At 38.1% G+C, this 17,415-nt stretch overlaps 2 protein-coding genes across 2 annotated transcripts; one reads left to right on the forward strand and one right to left on the reverse strand.

Annotated features, from left to right (window-relative positions):
* The first annotated feature begins 271 nt into the window (after window positions 1-271).
* LOC137606332 (apoptosis-inducing factor 3-like) lies at window positions 272-10,841 on the forward strand. The gene is made up of 19 exons (XM_068331547.1): window positions 272-333; window positions 496-586; window positions 2,107-2,216; window positions 2,371-2,480; window positions 2,557-2,601; window positions 3,825-3,906; window positions 4,037-4,149; window positions 4,261-4,347; window positions 4,437-4,528; window positions 5,660-5,790; window positions 6,554-6,669; window positions 6,765-6,836; window positions 6,943-7,006; window positions 7,921-7,997; window positions 8,293-8,410; window positions 9,160-9,258; window positions 9,529-9,604; window positions 9,688-9,792; window positions 10,468-10,841. Exons 1-19 carry the CDS (start codon window positions 315-317, stop codon window positions 10,544-10,546), a joined length of 1,686 nt encoding a protein of 561 aa, XP_068187648.1. The 5' UTR covers window positions 272-314; the 3' UTR covers window positions 10,547-10,841.
* A 1,226-nt stretch (window positions 10,842-12,067) lies between these two features.
* Window positions 12,068-14,431, reverse strand: liat1 (ligand of ATE1). Its single transcript, XM_068330429.1, has 3 exons — window positions 14,390-14,431; window positions 14,113-14,299; window positions 12,068-12,465 (listed from the first exon to the last, which is right to left on the reverse strand). Exons 1-3 carry the CDS (start codon window positions 14,429-14,431, stop codon window positions 12,068-12,070), a joined length of 627 nt encoding a protein of 208 aa, XP_068186530.1.
* Between the last annotated feature and the right edge of the window lie 2,984 nt (window positions 14,432-17,415).

The raw sequence follows: 17,415 nt of genomic DNA on the forward strand, positions 1-17,415 counted from the left end.
CTTCTTTTCTCTGCGTCAGTAACGGGGCTGGACATGACCAGTGACAGCACAAACTGCTCACTCATCGCACACCCAAAAAGTATTTTTGGCTGGTTTTGCTTTTTGTGTTCCTGAACCTAAATCTACTATTTCTACTCCCAGGATCGAGGGATGTGGGCTGGGGATGGACTGGTTTCAGTGGAAAGGGACTATCCCACCACTGAGCTGATGACCACAAACCAAACTGTGGTCTGGAGATTCTGAATAACTCTTAATGTGTCTGGAGGGGTTGTGTGTATTTTTGTGGCATTACAACTAAATCAAAGACGTTCATAATGTCTTGGACCAAACCATGTGAGTCTCTTGAAGTTTTATTGTTTAAACAGATTTCTGATCACCTGGGCAAGATCAGACATGTTATTGATCTGCTGAATTTCTGTTACATTACTGAAGCCTATACTATGCTAATATAGTTTGTATAACCCTTTAAAACTTGTGCTCAATTCATGTTTTCAGCTTGTCATGAGTTTCCAGGTACAGGCTCAGAGGACGCGTCAGAAGAGCTGACAGAAATGGTGTGTTTGGAGTCAGACCTGCAGGATGGACAGTAAGGAGGGGGATATTCACAAATTGTTTTTATTCATTCATATAAATTTATCTCTTACATGTCGGATCCTTTTTCCATTGGGAGATTGAAACAGAGTGCTCATAAATCCCCAGCACTGTCTCTGACAGCAATGGACCAAATAATGAAACTGTATACAAGTTAAACTACATTAAGACAAACAAAATAAAAACATTAAAAATGGTAATGTTTGATTTATCTCTACTAGTTGGGTGTCATGAACTCCTCCCCTATTAGCAACAGACATCTAATATAGTCATTTAGCCCTCCACATTGGTCCCACATGATGGAACTCTCCTCTACATTCCTTGCAAGTTCCTCTGGATCTGGAGCCCATCCTAAACCTTCTAGTGAAATAGAGAAGATCCCCATTAATACTGAAAAGTTCAGTCTAAACTCTATACTTTGTTGAATGAAATCAGTTTCTGATTCTGCCACCACTACAGCTGTCATTGTCTCCATAACCAAATCAAAGGCCTTTACTGAGCATTCTGTCCATTGGAGGGCCATTTCCCAAACAATACCTTGTATGAGGTAAACCCCGATACGGAGGGACTGATCGCATCGGCAACTTGTCTGACTGACTGGCCTCTGGGGCTTCATCAACAAAAGCAGATGCCTGGTCTGGATAGGGGATCCGACACCTGCTTCCCATTGGCTTATTGATGATTATATATTGAAAGCTAACCACATGTTCTACCACCTTGACAGTCAACCGTCCCACTCCATGAAAGATGTGTATCCACCTCAGAAAGTTGTAGTTAGTGTATAATATATCCTCCCATCCAAACAAGTCGTGTCTGAAATGTTATCAGTTCTTCGTCTGCTTTGTTGGAGCCTACCCAGCTGATTTGGGTGTGAGCAGAGGAACGCCCTGAATACGTAAGTAGAAAAACAAAAAAATGTTCTTAAACACAAATACCTATAGTCGATTTACAGTCACTAATTCCACCAATGGTGAATGTTTTTGGTGAGAGGAAGCCAGAAAACCTGGAAGGAACCAACAAAGACAAAGGGAGAAAAGTCAAACTCCACACAGGCTAGTTGATTTAAATCCGCATTTAAATCCACATTTAAATCCATATCCAGCTACAGCATAGTCGACCTAATTATCCTTAAGTGACAAAACTGCAGAGATGACATTACCATTACCATTGTGTTCATCAAAGTTAAAGACAGGATAGGTCAGCACTGGGGATGATATTAATCTAACCTATAGATTAATAAACAATAACTTGAACTTAATTCTACTCATTTTTCTTCCTGCGGGACACAGTTTATCCAGGTCTGATGTACATCCAAACCCACTGATATCGCCAATGTGGACCAAGCAAGATCAATGAGCCTTTAGAATCTACATTTTGTTTTATACAGCCCAGAACTCAGTCATAACGGACATGAAGCCCCCCAGCCCAGCCCAGTACAGTTTTGAAGAGCAAAGGCCCATTATTTGCTCGAATGGTTATTTTCACAAAAGTAATGACTCACTTCTTTTGACCCAGGATGATGGAGGTGGAAGTTGGAAATCACAGTGTGCTCTTGACACACAGTGAGGGGAAATACAATGCCATTGGTCACCAGTGTACACACTACGGCGCTCCACTCAGTAAAGGTAAAGAAACAACTTTCTGCCATGGTTTACTTGATATTACATGGTGGAATATACCAACAAGTAGCATTTGCAATATATTTACTAGTTTAGACGTTAAATTTGACATAACTTTTGTAATTCCTTGCGGCGGGTGTGTCTGTGTGTATGTCTTAAGGGGTTATTACGGGCAACACAGTGCGGTGTCCATGGCATGGCGCCTGTTTCAACATCCAAACGGGGGATCTGGAGGAATACCCCGGCATAGACAGTTTACCCTGTCACAAGGTAAAAACGAGACCAACAAACATAAGTTTTTTAAGCGATTTGCTGTCATTTTATTTTGCTTTTTTCTTGTTTGAAGGTCAAAATTCAGAACAGCAAAGTATATGTGTCCATAAACAAAAAGGTTAGTAGGTTAACTTTTATCATTTGATGTTGATTTGTGATTCCTGTTTTCCTATTCCTGAATAACAAAAACAGTACAGTACGTATAAGAAAAGTGGATAAATGCAGTACGTGTGTTTTCACTTACGCCACCAGGTGGCACTATCATCTCATTATGAGGATTTTGAGGGAAAATTGTGTAGAATGTTGTCCTCGGGTCCTGGTACTTAAATAAAATAGTAAGGCGGTAAATGAATTAAATAAACAACTTAAAATCAAGCAAATACATCAGAGGTGGCGAGTGGAAATTTTTCTAGACGGGGCCGTGACATATCCAATCACTTTTACCTAATATCCTGGTAGAATTTATTACAAAAAAAAGTGAAGGTGCCAAAAACACATTACAGCTTTGCAATTAAATAATTAGTGATGGTATTTCATTTCAAGCTTCCCCTCAAAACATACTGCAGATTGCAGTGATGTCTGTGGCTTCTTCATTTGTATTTCCTCCACAAGGGAGTAACATTTTGTCATCGTCAATACAGCGCCCAGAGCTAACAGTCACAATTTTTGCCCTCCATTGACCAGCCATCACTGATATACAGATTTACATTATAGGAGACATTTTTACCTGAAAATGTAGGAAAACCACAGGTGTTAATAGTAACAGTAACAATGGTTTTATAATGGTGAGTCAGCCTGCATGACACCTGAAACACTGCAGCTAAATCATTATATTTATTACATGTATCTTTCCTTTGACAAATGTGGCATTACCGTGAAAGTAGTCATGATTGGAGGAGACATGGAGCCAGAAATTTCAATTACTCCATTATTTTCTTGTGGTTTTTTTTTATTTATTTATTTTTAGCCTTTTAATTACAAGAAATTTGGAATTTTCACCTTCAGTCCTCAGCCGCTAATGTACTTGAATTATACTGGTGAATGCTAAAAAAATGTAAACATCACTGGTGTGGTGAGAACCTTGGGAACTTGATCTGTGGAGAAAACAAGTCAACTTTTTTGATTGAAATGAAAACCTGAGAAAAAGACTAAGTCTGATTAGGCAAAATCAGTCAGACCCTCGTGTTGGGTTGACCAGGGTTGTATAGGGACATGTGAGATCAATAGTAATACTAACAAAACAATCAATGAATAGTTCAAGTGTGACCTTACTGGAAGAAAAAAAAAAGTTACACAAACAATTCTGCTCATTGATGACTCGATCATATGTTTATGATTCAGACTTTCAGGCAGGAGAAACGGCTAAAAAGAATGGGAGCAAGAGTACCTGAAGTTAATCACACTGTTCTCCTGTTGGGAGGAGGTAAGTTTGAACCACATACTGTACTATCAATACACTACCACCACTTAAGCATAACACAGCAAATGTGGATAAGCACATCATGTCTATTGACATAGCATATAAGTCATACAATTTCTCTATGTACACCCAGGAGCTACGTCACTGATCTGTGCTGAGATCCTGCGACAGGAAAACTTTGGTGGCAGAATCATCATGGCCACCAGAGACAAACTTTTGCCTCATGATAAAACCCGTCTCAGCAAGGTTCTGCAGAGTAAATGACACCATAAAAACAACAACATTTGAGCAATAATCTGTTATCTTCAAACTAGATATCATTACTTAAATACACATACACTTGAACCCATCTGACAGGTAATGAATGTAGAGAGCGACAGCATTCTGCTGAGGGAGATGGAGTTTTTCCATCAGTACAGCATTGAGGTGTGGCTCAGGAAAGCGGTGAGTTGATTCTTCTCTCTATCATTATCGGTGTTGTTGTTTTATTACTCAACTTTCTACACTTGTTTGTTTTTGTTTTTTCCTGTCAGGCTCAGTCAGTGGACACAGACAAGAGGACAGTTACATTTGATGATGGTTCAGTCCAGGCCTATGATCAGCTTCTCATCTCAACAGGCTGCAGGTAGAAAAAAATATGCATGAGCACTAAATGTTCGAGGTTGCCCCTGTAGGCACTCAAATGTGTGAAAGAGAAGATAAACTATTCCAAACTAGTACTTCTCAAACTGCTCAAAAGTATAAAGTAATAATAATGTGAGATTTACAAATTTAAGATTCAGACTTTATTAGTCTGCTGAATATACAATACATTGACAATGTCCATACAGGCAACTATTTATTCATTTAAGTTCAAATCATTATTCACATCTTCATTTCTCATGTCAAAATAACATTTTAAACTTTTTATTTATTTCAGAAATGCAATAAACAAAATTAAATTTAAAAAGTTAAATTATACATTACCATAAATTGCCAGGGGTTAATAAATAGCCTCTTTAATGCAAGTAATTCATTCTTAAGACATTTCTACTGAAATGTTTTCTTAATTTTTTTGACCAACTTTAAAAGAAATGATCAATTAAAAAATGTATATACCGCTCATAAAAATATTATTACACATAAATTTCGGTTTTTGGAGTGAAACTGTTGAAACATAAATATTTCTGCTTTTGAAAGATACCCATCTCCTACATTTTATTTGTTCTTTTAATGGGTGATTAAGCCAGCAAACATCAAACCCACTTATTACAATGATGTAACAATAAATAATAATAAATACAATAACAAACACAGCATGACAAAAAAAAAACCCTGAAATCTCTTAAACTTTACTGATGCATTTACATCATTTTAATTTCTTTTTTTGTATTTATTTTTATTTGGTAATTCATGATGTATGATACTGTTTACCATCTACTTATACACATATATTTGATATACAGTACAGGAAAAAGTTCCATACTGGCATTTATAACAGTATACAGTATAATTTTCATTTTAACAGGCAACAAACACAAAAAATATTTAAAAAATATATATTTTACAGACATTCTATCCTATCCTATCCTATCCTATCCTATCCTATCCTATCCTATCCTATCCTATCCTATCCCATCATATCCTTTCCTATCATATACTATACTACTATTAAACTATGAAAAAAGCAGAAGGGATAACCTTGTCTGAACTTTACATCGTTGTTGACTCATAACTGCACCACACTGTACTTACTTTGTCATGAACTGTCATCTAGAGCAAAGCCCTTGGATCTTCCTGGAATGGAGTTGGACAACGTTAAGATGTTGGAGACACCAGAGGATGCCCGGAAAATTCATGCAGCCTGTCTGGGCAGCAACGTGGTCCTCGTTGGAACCTCATTTGTTGGTACTGTGTTTGTAGTGTTTTTACTTTTGTCTGGAGTGATGATGTGTTAAAATTGTGATGATGTGTTTATGCAATTTCCTCCGGCATTAATACAGTATCTACCTATCAATCAATCAATCAATCAATCAATCTATCTATCTATCTATCTATCTATCTATCTATCTATCTATCTATCTATCTATCTATCTATCTATCTATCTATCTATCTATCTATCTATCTATCTATCTATCTATCTATCTATCTATCTATCTATCTATCTGTCTATCTGTCTGTCTATCTGTCTGTCTGTCTGTCTGTCTGTCTGTCTGTCTGTCTGTCTGTCTGTCTGTCTGTCTGTCTCTCTGTCTCTCTGTCTGTCTGTCTGTCTATTAATCTATTAAGCATACTTCATTTACTTTCTGACTATAAAAAAGAGAGGGAGCTAAAAGAAACCATAACCAATCACTCCAAATAAATTGATAAAGCAAATCAAACTGCAAGTTATTTACTGTAAATTATTTACCTCTCTGCTAGCTCATATAATTTTTCATACAATTAGTTGATCTGTTTTGGTTGCTTGGCACACATGGAAAGTCCTATTTTACCCAGTTAATCCTCCTTTAGTGGTAACTATATGCTGATCAGATGGGAGCATACATAAATGACACTGGCAGTGACTGGAGCTTTTTAATTTAATCTCTGTTATTTACTGTTTGGTGTTCATTTCAACATTTTCTACTTACTGATATTTTCTACTGCACCTTCATCAACATATGTTTTCAGGCATGGAAATTGCATCTTATTTGATAGGAAAAGCCTCCAGTATCACAATAATTGGTAGCAGTGAGCTGCCGTATCAGAACACACTGGGTCCTGAAATTGGCAGAGCAACAATGATGGTAAGAAATAGAGAAGAGGGACAGAAATAGTCTTCTTTGCATTCTCACATTGCTTTTCCTTGAGGTTTAGTTACTTGCAGTTCTTGTTCCTGTAGATGCTGTCACAGAAAAATGTGAGATTCTACATGAACAACAAGGTGACAGAGATCAGAGGTGTAGGCGGCAAGGTAACGCACAAAAAGATATATACAGATTTTGAAATCAATATAAATCAAGATAAATTCAAATAAATGTTCAGGGTTCTTTATGTGTTATTGTCCTTTTCTCCTTAAGGTGAAGGAGGTTGTGCTTAAGAGCTCAGAAGTCATCCCAACAGATGTTTTAATTGTTGGTATTGGTAAGTGTAATGAAGGTCTTATGATCACCTTTGTACGCGTGTGTTTCATGAGACAAAGGCTAATTATAGAACTAAACAAAAAAGACATGGAAGTAATGGCCAAACCAAACAAGAGGAAGATTAATAATTGATACAACACTCCACCCCTTGGTGTTAAAATGCGGGCTAGTGGGGCTGTCAGTCAGGTGGTATGGATGCTGCACTACTGCATGTTTGAAGTGTTTGTTTGTCACTTCATAACTAAGTAAAGATAACTTCTCTCTCACACATGGCATTAATCTTGGGCGTGTTCCGTTTCAATTTTCTACATGTATAGAAAGTTAGCAGTTGATGGAATGTTTGTTATATACTTCTGTAACAGATTTAGAAAATCAGTTAAATATGAAGCCTGCAGTAGGTTAGCTTAGCGTAGCTTTACACATAGGCCAGAAGAAAGAGTAAAGGTCAGAGGACAAATGTTGGAATTATTTCTAACACATTTTGCTGATGTTATGTGACTTCTCTTGTTACTACTGTCTTTGTGTAACTAATTTAAATTTATTTTATTCTTACTGACTTTATTTTTCGGTTCATTTACATTACATAGAAGATTACCTTCAAATTGATGTGTAAAAAACACAAATTCAACCAGAATGCAGTAAAAGACGCGTAGTCTGACACGGAAAAATGTCACCTGGTACTTGACTTGTTGTAGCTTCATTTTTCACATTACAGCATTATATTTACAGGCATGAGAGTAGTATCTGTCTTCTTTCAAAGTCTTCAGCACAAAAACAGCATTTCTCAACCTGTCAAGATTTTATTTCAATTACTTAACTTAATATGTACGTTTTATTAATGACAAATGAATAGTGCAGATAGATTTAATTATACAACCTATTTAAATTATTTTTTCCTCTCTCCTCCTTCCACAGGCGTCAAACCTAATTCAGAGTTCCTGCAAAGCAGCAAAATACTGATGGACTCAAAAAACTTTGTAGTAGTTGACAAGGTGAGAGGACAACCTGCTGTGCACCTGATTACCTACGTGCGTCTGAGCCTTCACACTCAACTCACTGAAACATTTTCTGCTGCAAACAAGCATGGCTGTGATCACAATGACTACTTCATAGTTATTGTAAACAGAAATGTGAAAATGTCTTAAATATTTTTCCTTGCAGTTGAAAACATATACAGTACATTTTGAGGAGCCTAAGTTAAATTAAACTACAGCGTGAGGAAGCATGTGGTAAAGGCGTATATCCTGCATCACTCACCACTTCTCTGTCTGTATCATTTTCCTACAGTACATGCACACCAATGTTCCTGGTGTGTTCTGTGGAGGCGATGTGGCCACTTTCCCCCTCGCGATGGCCAAAAACCAGCTGGTCAACATTGGGCACTGGCAGATGGCACAAGCACACGGTGATGTATTGATAATAGAAATGTAATGACGTTTTCCTGGGCCGGTTGACTTATGGCACTAAAAGAATATAATGGAGCAGGTACAGATGCTGAGGTCAGTTGTGATTACCTGTAATCTAATAATTTGGTCTGTTCATAAGAGTCAGAGCTGTCCTGCTAACAGTCACCAGCGAAAACCCTTTAATCCACTGTAGAGATAAAGAAATAAGTGTTCCTCTAGTTAGCCTCCATTCAAGTGGACCAGCCTGACTTACACAATGACCTCATTTCATTTCAATTGTTTTATTAATAAAGCCCCAAAACAAAATAAAAGTTATCTCATGAAACTCTCTGGAAGAGCCGATTTAGCCTTTTTTGCTTGATAAGTCACTCATAATACCCCTTGATGTGTGTATGTGCACACGTGTGTGTGTGTGTGTGTGTGTGTGTGTGTGTGTGTGTGTGTGTGTGTGTGTGTGTGTGTGTGTGTGTGTGTGTGTGTGTGTGTGTGTGTGTGTGTGCGTGCGTGCGTGTGTGTGGGACCTGCAAACATCAGCACTGCAGTTTGATGTGATGGTGTAGAACACCAAACAAAACCTCCAGGGTGATGTGTCGGTGTGATTGTGATGTTTTTTTTGAGAGTCTGAAATCTCTAAAAGGAGATTCTGTGAAACTCACATTTCCAGCAACAGAATAGATTTTTTTTTAGGGGGACATCTTCAAGTTCTTTAGATGATTTTTTTTGTTTTGTTTTATTTCATGTTCTTCAGGAAGGATAGCAGCTCTAAATATGCTGGGTAAACCAACTGAATTGAACTCAGTTCCTTTCTACTGGACCGTCCTACTGGGTAAAACCATCCGATACACAGGTGACACACAAACACTCATTGAAAATGTTTGTCCGTTCAGTTTGACACAAACACCATCAGCCGTAGTGAGAACCGCTCATCATCTGTCAACTGAGTTTGTTGAGGCATCACTGAACACAAAGTAAGGAACATGTCATAAGTTAGATGAAGAAATCTCTTCTGGAACTCTGTCTCTTGTCACAAATTGATTCTTTATATAAAAAACAAAATTAGATCCTGATTTTCCCACTTTTTATATGTAACCCATGTTTTCACTCTGGTTGTGTGCAGGCTATGGGGAGGGATACACCGACATTGTAATAAAAGGAAAGCTTGAGGACAGGAAATTCCTGGCATTATACATCAAGTAAGTTGAAGGCTGCTGAAAAATGATCTCTTCTTTTAATGAATACATGTCCAAAAAGGCATGTTTGTATTTTCTACCTGCAGGGATGATGAAGTCACAGCAGCAGCCAGCCTAAATTTTGACCCAGCAGTTTCTGCAGTAGCTCAGAGGCTTGTAGCAGGGAGAGCCATCACCAAAGAAGAGGCCGAGTATGTACAGTATGGTCTGTTTATCTGTCTGGTGGATGTTTGTTTGTTTACAGAGGAAGAGCAGCAAAGAAAAGGCAAGCAAAATCATTTTATGTTAATGAGTAACAAAATGTAATCGAGGAACAGATGTCACTATTTTATTATTAAAGTGGCTACAGTTAAAACAGCACAGATGGTGTACGGTAATCTTTTTAAAAAAAGTTTTTGTATTCATGAATTGGAAGACAGAAGAGTGAAGGACAAATGGTATAAAAAATAAAGGGTCACATCACCAGTTTTCTGGAGTTTGCATGTTGTTCATGAGCAGTCAGGTTGTTACTTCATCATGCAAAAGCATTGTAACTCACAGCTCAATGTACCATGACCTAAAATAAAACAGACACGTGATCCTCATGGTCAAATCTAAATGTTTTTAAAACAAAAATACTTTACATACTGTGATACTGTATTCCTGTTTGAATAGTGAAAACAAACCACTCAGCGTTGCTTCAGAACCATCATATCCAACATACTCTAAGAGCGTTTAGCACCTGTAGACACAGCTTCATCCCTCAACTGTTAGTAGATACCAAAGGAATGATGGTATCATGGTGCTAATCTGTGACTTGAATCAAATTATTAATACAATACAAGATGTGACACATCATTAAAACCTGTGTTCCCTCATTCTGACAGATCAGACGACTTGAGCTGGCTGCAGCTGTCTTCGTCTCAACATTCTTTCACTCATCTACTCAACACACCATCAGTATGATGGCTGTCATGCAGCTGGATGCTGATCGTCTTCATCACAGCTGCTCACATGGGACAGTCCAGAGACCTGGTTTAACATTCAGAGACAGACTTCACTGGTGGAGTGGCTCGAAAACTCCACAATGATGTCTCTATTACCAGTATCCAAGTATTGGACTTTAACTGTCTGCCATAGAGTCATGTGAGAGGAACTCCACCTTGAAAACAACAGATACCTCATATGGATGCAGCTTTTGGGACTTCCTTTCTAGTTTTTTTGATATTTTTTTTTTTTACTATTTCTTTAGATTTTCTAATTTTATGGTTTCATGTCTTTACAAAATATTTCAGCATCAGTCCAGAGACATAATTTTGAAGGTGCCTCAACACGTTCTCTGCTGTCAATATTACAATTATATCATATAAAGGCAGTGTGCATGGGTTTTTACCTGGATGGGGTTACTGCAAAAACAGAAGTGACCTTAACAACTGTTGTGGTCCGGTCACTGAGTCGGAGGGGGATTAGGAGAACAGAAGGAGGGCGTTCGAAGCAGAGGTGCTGGAATAGGCAACAGCAACGTAACACACCAACAGGTAACAATAGACTCTCGACAAACAGCACACAAAGGGATGAAACCTGCACAACAAAAACAATGTTTTCCTCACTTCCCCCCACAATGTCTCACTGCTGCTTTATCACTGTCTTTGACTCACTCCTGTCCTTTTGCATCCATATTTATTCTTCATTCATTCTTGACGTATTTCCTGACAGCAGTACGCTAAACTTCACCCAAGTGTGGAAGTAATGGCATCGGATGTGGAAATATATATTTTTTGGCTAATAATGAAAGTAAATTCCTGACAAATCAATGTTCTTTGACAAAATAAGAAATTAAAAAATTAAATAGAGCCTAAAATGAGACTGTTACCTGTAATTAATTTAGCATTTTATTAAATTTTGAGGTAAGAAAAAATTTTTGTTTTGTTCTCCTTGGGACATGAAATGTTATTTCACTCCTATAAACTTAAAAAAATTAAATATTTAAAATGTTTTATTTTAGTAACAGTTGTGTTATCAACGCAAAGTGAGCTCTGGTACCCAGGGAGAAAAAGCACAGAGTTACTTGTCACTGAAAGTTTCATTTTGTTCATGCATAAAAAAACAAAACAAACAAGTAAACAAATCTCAGACACAACAGCACTATCTCCTTTGTGTCGATTGACTCGTTAGTGTTAAGGTGTCTTTAAACAGTCACCTCTACAAATAAAGCCATTATGCTTTAAAGCAAAGTTTATATAATACTATCATATATTATAAAACATATAACTTTTGTCACACTTTAATTAATTAGTTGCTCAAACAACTTCACATCCACCGTGGAAGATGGCGTTAATTTTGCAGAAAAAAAACAGGTTTTTCCACTGAGGTGGTAAAAACATATCATGTGACCCATTTCTTTGTGCACCTCATAAAACATCTGTTTCAATCTATGAATAAATAAAGCTTGATATGACTCAGTTAAAGCCTTTTTCTTGTTCCTTCTCACGATACACATTGGCTTTGCTTTAACAGAGCCTCTCTCTGTGAGATGTACCGCTGCCTTCTGCTGGTCCGATACAGCTCCAGCCTCTTCTCCTCGGCTTGAGGGTCCTCTAGCACACCCTCCCATCTCAGGCTCTCCCTGGCTTGGGGAGTGAGGTTTTTCACGTAGCCCTGAAATGGAGTTTCAGCAACCATAGATTTGCTTGTGGCTGTAGGCGGGGGCAATGAATCTTTGGAGTGTTTTTTGCTCCTCCTGCCGCTACGGGTGAGACATTCTCCATCTTTCAAACTGGCAGGTCTGGGCTTGGGCAGCTGGACTCGTGGCTGAGCTGAACTCACAGGAGGCAGCAGGGACTTCGGCTGCGTCTCAGGGGGCATGGATGCAACCTGAGGTTTTTCTATAGGGAGGCAGCATACACACATCAGCACATACACACGTGTTAGACATTTATGGAACAAACCCGAGGTCTTAGATTTGTAATGACACGCTTTGGAGTGGGGGGTGATGCTTGGGTCAGAGCAGTGCGCTGTAACATGTGACCTGGGGGCCTGTTTTATAATGACCGACTCAACACAGCAGGGTGCCCTCTGGCTCCCCGCGTGAACCTCAGCCACTCACATTATGTACAGTTACAACCGACTTCATTGTATCTGCCAAAGTCACGATACATCAGTGTCAGTTCAACTGATTATTTCTACAATGCTTCAACTTTACAGCTTGACCAAAAATAGATTAAAGTGATGAGGGGGGCTTGGGGGCTTTCAGCCATTTCAATATATGACAGTTATTATGAGGATACTTTCTGTGCTCGCTGGCGTTCACCCTGTGAGGAATTCTAGCAGATATGCTTTTAATAAAAAAAATGAGGCACAATAATTTAATTTCCTCTACTATAACAAAGACTTGGGTCTCAAATTTGATTTAATCCTGCATTTCTATGATGGGAATACATAAGGCTTTCATTTTTCTAGGTTCTTCTGTAGTTTGTCCTGGCATGTTGTGGGTAGTAATGACTTGACATGTAATAAATACTGATTTATTATTTGAAGAAGGATGAGTGTTTGTATTGGCAGGCGCATGAACCAGTAAATGATCACTTTGAGCTCCTTCAGGACTCCTTATATACTTAATGTTTGATAGGGAATGTCACGTCCCACATGTCAAGGTAAGCCATAAAATATTCCATGATAATAAAGAAAAAAATAATGCCCTTGTTTATGACATGCCAGAATAGTATGCTGGCCTGTTATAATATGGATATGTATGTTCATTTCCTCTACCACTGTATAATACCACAAAAAAAAATTAATTTGATGTTCTTTCACCCAAAAGGTGGCTTTTATACATGAATAACAGGTTTTTGGGCACAAAGTAATCCTTTTGAAGAATGTTCCCTCCCTGATGTGTTTTGCTGTGTTCATGTAGGCTTTGTAATCTTTATTTAGAGTTGCACATGGGTTTTGCATGTAGTCGTCTGGCTAAGACAAAGTAAAATACAATGAAAAAGATACTTTAAAGAAAAGTCAGTGTTATTGAACAGATTTGGATGAAAGCTTTAGAGACATATTGTTTGGCCGCAGATTCTGACGGCTGGATGAGATCTTAACCAAAAACAAACAAGATTTTTGCTTTTAACTTCATGGATGTTTAGAGTTTATATTTTCTTCTCCTTGGGACTTGAAATGTTTGCATGTTCTCCCCATGTCTGTTTGGGTTCTCTCCTTATCAAGCAAACCCATGACCTGCAACACAGGTAGGCTGAAGATGAGACGATAGAGATTGTATCATCACCAAGAAAATGGATGGATGAATGGATGAATGGATGGATGAATGGATGTATGGATGGATGAATGGATGTATGGACGTCATGTAGAGATCTGGTCCTGAGCAATCTTGTGATCCAAAATGTTTAAATGTGTAAGGCCCACAAATAAGAATTTAAATCAAGAATCAAATTGGATCTGAAACGGTGCTGATTCAGTGTGAAGTCAAATTTGATCTATGTAAAACCAAAGTCTGCTTCACGTTCTGAAAATGTGTTCACCTGTGTTTTCTGGAGGAGTGGTAGAATCGGTGAGTCTCTTCTTTCTCCTTTTCTTCTTCTTCGTGCTCTTCTTGTCAGAGCTTCCGATCGGATGGAGCGGCTCACGGTTCTTTTCCTCCGGCATGACGTCGTCGTGTTCCGCCGTGTCGATGTGGAACAAGCCGCGAACACGTGGTCCTGAGAGAAACTACAAGAAGTCGGAACAGGTTGACGATGGAAAAGTTCTGAGATCTGCAATGATGCGCAATGAATTTTTGTCTGAGGGATGTATTTCTACGACCACGCCATACTTCCTTTTAGTCCGCTGACGCGTCTCCATGGCAACAAGACTCGTCACACATTTGTTTTTTTTTTCGAAGAAAAAAAGTCCTGCTTGTACCGGTATCTAATGTATTCATTAAACCCATTTTGGAAGATAATTATAAAAAGAATTTAAAAAAAAATTTATTTCGATTTTTATTTTTTACCCAGGACACCTTTTCCCGACCCCAATCCGCCCCCTTCCTGTGACATCTTGAGTTGTCCATTTAGATGCCTGAACGTTTTTGTTTAGACTGATATTATTTTTCATGGTCTTGTAAATTTAAAAAAAAACAAAAAAAACTACTACAAATTAAAAAATGAAAAATTCGGCGGACAAGAAAATGAACAAATGATCCAGATTTCATCAATTTACCCCGATCCAGCTTCAAAAGTAATCACCTAACTTCCTCAAAGTCACGTTGGATAGTAAATTAAATGAGCAGAAGAAGAAGAAGTATACTTTATTGATTTGATGTGTTTGTGGATTACAGACAGTATAAACAGAAAATCATAACATGCTAAAATATAATCGCACATTATTAACATATGCTGCAAATCCCTTTGGGCACAAAAATTACAATTTTTGATGTGTTAAATATGCAAAACAGACAGCCAATATACCTTTGATCATATGCATTATAAAATCTATTATACATACAGTATATATCATTACACTATAGGTCAGATAAATACAATATAAATATATAGGACATAACTACGTGAAACTTTTATTTATTAATATTAATTTTGCTGTTCTGTTGACACAACCGTTCACCTCACGGGTAACCATGATACTTTTGGTGTTAATCTCGTCTAGAATTGTACTGTTTCTTATGGCTGCTAAGCTATGTTTGGCTCCAGTGACGTATGACGCCCACGTGATCACTGAATGCGGAAGCTGCTGCGGCGCAGATTTTAAGCTTTTTTGACCAAACGGATGATGCTACACACCTAAAATTTATTTTTTCTTCTATTTTTCATAATGATGAATAACTTATATGTCACTTAAAATTAACTTTACTGTCCCTTTAATACAATAAATTACTGTCAACACAGTTAATCCAAGCATTAATTGTTACTTTAAAAAGGATTAATAAACTGGACTCATAATTATTGCAGGAACAAAGCAGATATTCTCCTGTTGTTATTTTTATATGATAATTTTAACCTCACGACTATCTTACTATTTTTATAATGATGTATAGTATACGAATGACAGATTTGAATTTCACTCTCTACCTGCTATTTGTCTTTCTCTGTGATGCTATAAAAAAAATTTGATATTATATATAAATATATATGTGCAAAAATGGCTGGAAAAAAACTGGACTGCAGTCTTATAATTGGGGCTGGGTAAAAAGAAGTAAAGTTCACAGAGTTCTGAGACAATATTGACAGATTGAAGCTGTGTGCTTGAGCAAACAAAATGTCAACTACATGCTTGCTGTCGTCACAGTGAAATGAGAGCTCAGTAATGGCACATGATTGCCAGATGAAACCAGAGCAGTGTGAGACCTGCTGGTCCAAACTATTTTAAGCCCTCATATTAATGTCGGCAGTGGTCGAAAGTTACTTCATTAAACTCTCATTTGGAGAATTCTCTTTTTCACTCAGTACAGGCTGGAGCACGCACACACACACACACACACACACACACACACACACACACACACACACACACACACACACACACACACACACACACACACATACGCACACACACACACACGCACACACACACACACACAGGGCCTGCACAATATGCACTTTAGAGGAGAGATGGTGGAGTGAGGGGCAGCCGTGTAGCAGCACCCTCGGAGAAGATTGTGAGGTTCGTGACTTTGCTCAAGGGAACCTCAGCAGTGCTCAGGAGGTGCATCTCTCCTGCTGCCAGTGCATCTTCCAGAATTTGAACTGGCCACCTTCACCTTGTGGACTAAGCTACTGCTACCCCAAGCCACAAATATAAAGAATACAAGGGAGATTATTATCAGTACACAAAATACATCAAAATATACATTATTTCTTTTTATGTAGTAGTTTACGATGTCAGATCAAAAGCTATATGAAACTAAATTCAGGTGGTTGAAGCTAACCTAAGATTGATAATGTGCAACTTATATCACAGTTTACTGCCTTTTACACTCCGATGGACTACTTTTAAAAACTAGTCCTTTTCACCACACTTGATTTGTGTTTCCAGGCATCTCACTGTTTATTGTAGAGACAGTGAGTCCATCACTGTCTTCTCAGGAAACAGAGACAGTGATGGACTCACTGTCTCTGTCTTCTCAGGAAAACATCTGGATCTCGGTTCATAGCCAGTTGCTAACTTTCCAGCCTGAAAACACGCTTTAAACCTCCATTTAGCAGCTTTACAGACAATTTCAAAGTAAGACAGCGTTGTTTTAAGAAATGCACGTTTCTATTTGTTTAAATGAAAAGCAAAAATAGTGCACTAACTAATGTTTCGTCTTCTTTTCCTTTCGACTTTTCCCTTCAGGGGTCGCCACAGTGAATCAGTTGCCTCCATCTAACCCTGTCTTCTACATCCTCTCCTCTCACACCAACTACCTTCATGTCCTCTTTCACTACATCCATAAACTTCCTCTTCGGTCTTCCTCTAGGCCTCCTGCCTGGCAGTTCAAAACTCAGCATCTTTCTAATGTTTAAAGAACTAAATACCAAATGCTACCTCAGATAACATCAACAACAGTGTGGTATTTCATAGGTCCCAAACCTCTACTGGTTCCTTTTAACTCTTCACACAGAAACAGAAGAAAAAACACACATGTTCAGTTTATCAAGTTGAAACACTGTCCCCTGCAATGTAGCACATGCTGTAATGCTTTCCAATAATAACTTGGTAATTAAACTCTATGTTCTTTCTGTTATTAAACGATACACCCACCACTGCTAAGAATAGGTTCACGCTCTGTGCTCAAACAAGTCTGTCCTGCTACTGCATTCCGCTGCACCTCTGGGCTCTTAAGAACTACA

Source organism: Antennarius striatus, chromosome 13, assembly GCF_040054535.1.
Source record: "Antennarius striatus isolate MH-2024 chromosome 13, ASM4005453v1, whole genome shotgun sequence".
Classification (NCBI taxonomy): Eukaryota; Metazoa; Chordata; class Actinopteri; order Lophiiformes; family Antennariidae; genus Antennarius; species Antennarius striatus.